The following is a 4,124-nucleotide window of genomic DNA, read 5'->3' as shown; positions in this document are numbered from 1 at the left end:
AGTCTCCTGCCTCCGCCTCCCAAGTAGCTGGGACCACAGGCGCCCGCCACAACGCCCGGCTATTTTTTGGTTGCAGCCGTCATTGTTGTTTTGGCGGGTCTGGGCTGGGGATTCAAACCCACCACCTTAGGTGTACGTGGCTGGCGCCTTAGCCGGTTGAGCTATAGGTGCCGAGCCCTGAACTTTATTTTTGATGGATACCAAATTCATCTGTTTTTCTTTTACTTCTTTTTTTTTTTTTTTGAGACAGAGCCTCAAGCTGTCATCCTGGGTAGAGTGCTGTGGCGTCACAGATCACAGCAACCTCCAACTCCTGGGCTCAAGTGAGTCTCCTGCCTCAGCCTCCCAAGTAGCTGGGACCACAGGTGCCCGCTGCAATGCCTGGCTTTTTTTTTTTGGTTGCAGCTGTCATTGTTGTTTGGTGGGCCCTGGCCACCCGCCACCTTAGGTGTATGTGGCTGGCACCTTAGCCACTTGCTGGCACCTTAGCCACTTGAGCCACAGGCGCCGAGCCTGTGTTCTTTTACTTCTATGTGAAATTATTTAATGTATGTTTTATTAAGTACTGGAGGTTGGTGCTCTACCCAGAGCCCTTTGGATCCTTTTACGCTTTTGGGGAGGCTATTTTCCCTACAGCTTGCTTTGCTAACACACAGAAAGCCTTAGAAATCCCTGAGGATTTATGGTGCCCAGGATGGCCCTTATCTTAATGATATTACAAGAATATGAAGATCCCCTTCCCTGAGGTAGAGATTATCCTAAGGCATAAATTTCTGTGATCAGGCTAAAGCCACCCTCTGTAGGATTCTGAGAACTCACCCTGAGTTTCTCACCTTCCCTGTCCCTCTCCTATTCCCTTGCTATCCTCTGGGAGCACTTCCTTAATAATCACTTGTGTACAAATCTTTGTCTCAGAATCTACAGCTGGGGAACCTCAACACCTAAGGAGAAGTAGAGGACGACGATGAATTTACCTTTTAAAATTGATGTTGAGATTGGCAGTCATGACAATCCCTCCAGCCATAATAGCAGTCATACCAAGAGTAGCATCAATCATGGTTGCAATGGCACCTCCGTGGAGGAATCTAGTCACAGCAGGAGCAGAAGAGAAATGTTTACTAAGTTCTGAAACAGAGAGCCTCTCAAGATTCTTCAAGCATCTTCACACATTTTACTCATGAAAAGTCCACTCAGTCTCAGTGTATTCATGGACTTTTCATGAACATGAAAAGTGTATTGTGTATTCAATGTCAGACAATGCCCATTGTCTCTAAGTTTATTTTGTTCATAGTATATTTTAATTTATTTTACCTTTTTAGTGACAGGGTCTTGCTCTGTCACCCAGGCTGGAGTGCAGTGGTATGATCACAGTTTATCAGCCTTAAACTCCTGAGCTCAAATGATCCTCTTGCCTTAGCCTCCTAAGTAGCTGAAACTACAGCTGTGTGCCACAACACCTGGCTAATTTTTCCATTTTTTTTTTTTTTTTTTTTTTTTTTTAAGAGATAGGGTCTCACTGGGTTACCCTGGCTGGTTTTATACTGCTGGGCTCAAGTGATCCTCCTGCTTTGGCTTCCCAAAGTGCTGAGATCACAAGTGTGAGACATCGGGCCCAGCCTGTTCACAGTATAACAGTGTATTCTTAAGCATTTGCAATGGAACCAGAACTCAATAGTAAGCAGATTACAAACAAGAAAAAAGTAAAAACTTATATTATTTTTTTATTAAACAAACTGCAAACATTTGTTGTTTAAAAATTTGGGAAATGCAGATAAGGAGAAGAAAAAAGAAAAACAATGTAAGGCCCATAAAAGCTACTATCTATCTTGCCAGTGATAAGCCACTGTTAACATGTTAGTGGCACTGCTTCTAATTATACTTTATTGCTATGTCCTAATAAACATATATCATATATGCTCATTAATATGTTATATATATATATATATTTTGAGACAGAGTCTTACTTTATTGACTTTGGTAGAGTGTCATGGCATCACAGCTCACAGCAACCTCCAGCTCCTGGGTTTAGGCGATTCTCCTGCCTTACCTCCCACTACAGGCGCCTGCCACAACACCCGGCTATTTTTTGTTGCAGTTTGGCCAGGGTCGGGTACCAACCCACCACCCTCAGTATATGGGCCTGGTGCCCTACTTACTGAGCCACAGGTGCCGCCAAATATATTAAATATTTAATAGACATTAACAACATAGATAAGATGTCCTTTAATAAGGCATTATAAATATCCCTCTGTGACAATAAGCAAACATCTACATCACCATCCGAACACCTTCATTGCAGTCTGCGCATACGCGAAGGCACTGTAAGGTAAAAATCTTTTAGCTCCACACTTCTAGGTTACCATTCTTACCCAGGTGCTCCTTCCAGGTAAGGGCCTCCTTGAAACAAGCAAACCATTCTTTTCTCCACATCATTATAAAACATCACGTATTCAAAGCCCAGGCCATCCTCAAAGCTTCTGGTGAAGAGATTGGTCTGTGTTATGTGACCTTCTTTTGTGATCTGTCCATCTATAAGAAAGTGAGGGGAATGGACACATGAGGGACAAGTGTGAGAGCAGGGCTGGGACAGAGCCTTGCACCTGCACCTGCTGGACTCACACACATGAGGGACAAGTATGAGAGCTGAGGGACAAGTGTTGAGAGCAGGGCCGGGACAGAGCCTCACACTGCACCTGCTGGACTCACACACATGAGGGACAAGTATGAGAGCTGAGGGACAAGTGTTGAGAGCAGGGCCGGGACAGAGCCTCACACTGCACCTGCTGGACTCACAGGTCAGTGGACGACTGCATTAATATGTCAGCTGGGTGCAAAACTAAAAGGAATGGACAGATCCCAAAGAAAAAGAATTATGGGATTTTTGCCTTTGTGGAATTAGCAGTCTCAATGGGGACAGGGTCAGGCATGGTGGCTCATGCCTGTAATCCTAGAATTCTGGGAAGCTGAGGTGGGAAGATCACTTCAGCTCAAGAGTTTGAGACCAGACTGAGCAAACCTCATCTCTTCTAAAAAATAGAAAAATTGCCAGGCATCATGGCAGGTGCCTGTAGTCTCAGCTACTCAAGTGGCTGAGACAAGAGGTTGGTTAAGGCCAGGAGTTTGAGGTTGCTGTGAGCTATGATGTCACAGCACTCTAGCCTGGGCAACACAGTGAGACTGTGTCTCAAAAATAAGTAAATAAATGGGTACAGAGTAAATATACATGAAATCAAAACAGTTCTTACCTACACATGGCAATTAGAAAATACAGTATGCAAATGTAAACAGCATACTGGATAAAACAGTAAGATATAGACAGAAATCCTTCTTGGAGTAAGTGTGGTTTAAATGGGATTTAAAGAAAATGAAAGCTCAGCGCCTGTGGCTCAAATGGCTAAGGCACCAGCCACATACACCTAAGGTGGCAGGTTCGAATCCAGCCCGGGCCTGCCAAACAACAACGACGGCTGCAACCAAAAAATAACTGGGCCTTGTGGTGGGTGTCTGTGGTCCCAGCTACTTGGGAGGCTGAGGCAGGAGACTCACTTGAGCCCAGGAGTTGGAGGTTGCTGTGATCTGTGATGCCACGGCACTCTACCCAGGGGGACAGCTTGAAGTTCTGTCTCAAAAAAAAAAAAAATAAAATGAATAATGTAACATAAAGGAGAAGGTTTTCCTGGAAATCATGAGTTCAGCTTGTTAATTATACTGAATCAGAAACAGGGCCAGTTCAACTTAATATTCAGTGTGATTGTGAGTCTAAGCTCCCCAATTTGGGGTTAGAACCATTAGGGGTCATGAAATCCAATTAATAGGTTGTAACTAGACTTTAAAAAGAAACAGAATACTTTACATCCATCCTGGGTGAAACTGTGTTTGTTTAGATACAGGTTTTTCAACTGTGAATAAGGTAGGGGAACTAGGGTGGGTCAAAATGTAGGTAATTTCAAAATAAAGACTGAACACTAAGACGCCAGCCACATACACCTAAGGTGGCAGGTTCAAATCCCCAGCCCGGGCCCGCCAAGCAACAATGATGGCTGCAACCAAAAAATGGCCGGGCGTTGTGGCGGGCGCCTGTGGTCCCAGTTACTTGGGAGGTGGAGGCAGGAGACTCGCTTGAG

At 44.5% G+C, this 4,124-nt stretch overlaps 1 protein-coding gene across 2 annotated transcripts in view; it reads right to left on the bottom strand.

Annotated features, from left to right (window-relative positions):
- THEM4 (thioesterase superfamily member 4) overlaps positions 1-4,124 on the bottom strand; it is a 31,148-nt gene that overhangs the window by 9,444 nt on the left and 17,580 nt on the right. For both annotated transcript variants that reach the window (XM_012811758.2, XM_023519426.1), the window contains exons 3-4: positions 2,370-2,529; positions 975-1,085 (exon numbers count right to left, since the gene is read on the bottom strand). In XM_012811758.2, coding sequence (XP_012667212.1) covers positions 975-1,085; positions 2,370-2,529 — 271 coding nt within the window. The remainder of the gene's footprint in view (positions 1-974; positions 1,086-2,369; positions 2,530-4,124) is intronic.

The sequence above is a fragment of the Otolemur garnettii genome, unplaced genomic scaffold, assembly GCF_000181295.1.
Source record: "Otolemur garnettii isolate 467f Iridium unplaced genomic scaffold, OtoGar3 scaffold00174, whole genome shotgun sequence".
Classification (NCBI taxonomy): Eukaryota; Metazoa; Chordata; class Mammalia; order Primates; family Galagidae; genus Otolemur; species Otolemur garnettii.
The sequence above is the reverse complement of the archived record's forward strand: the minus strand, read 5'-3'. Positions and strand labels throughout refer to the sequence as shown.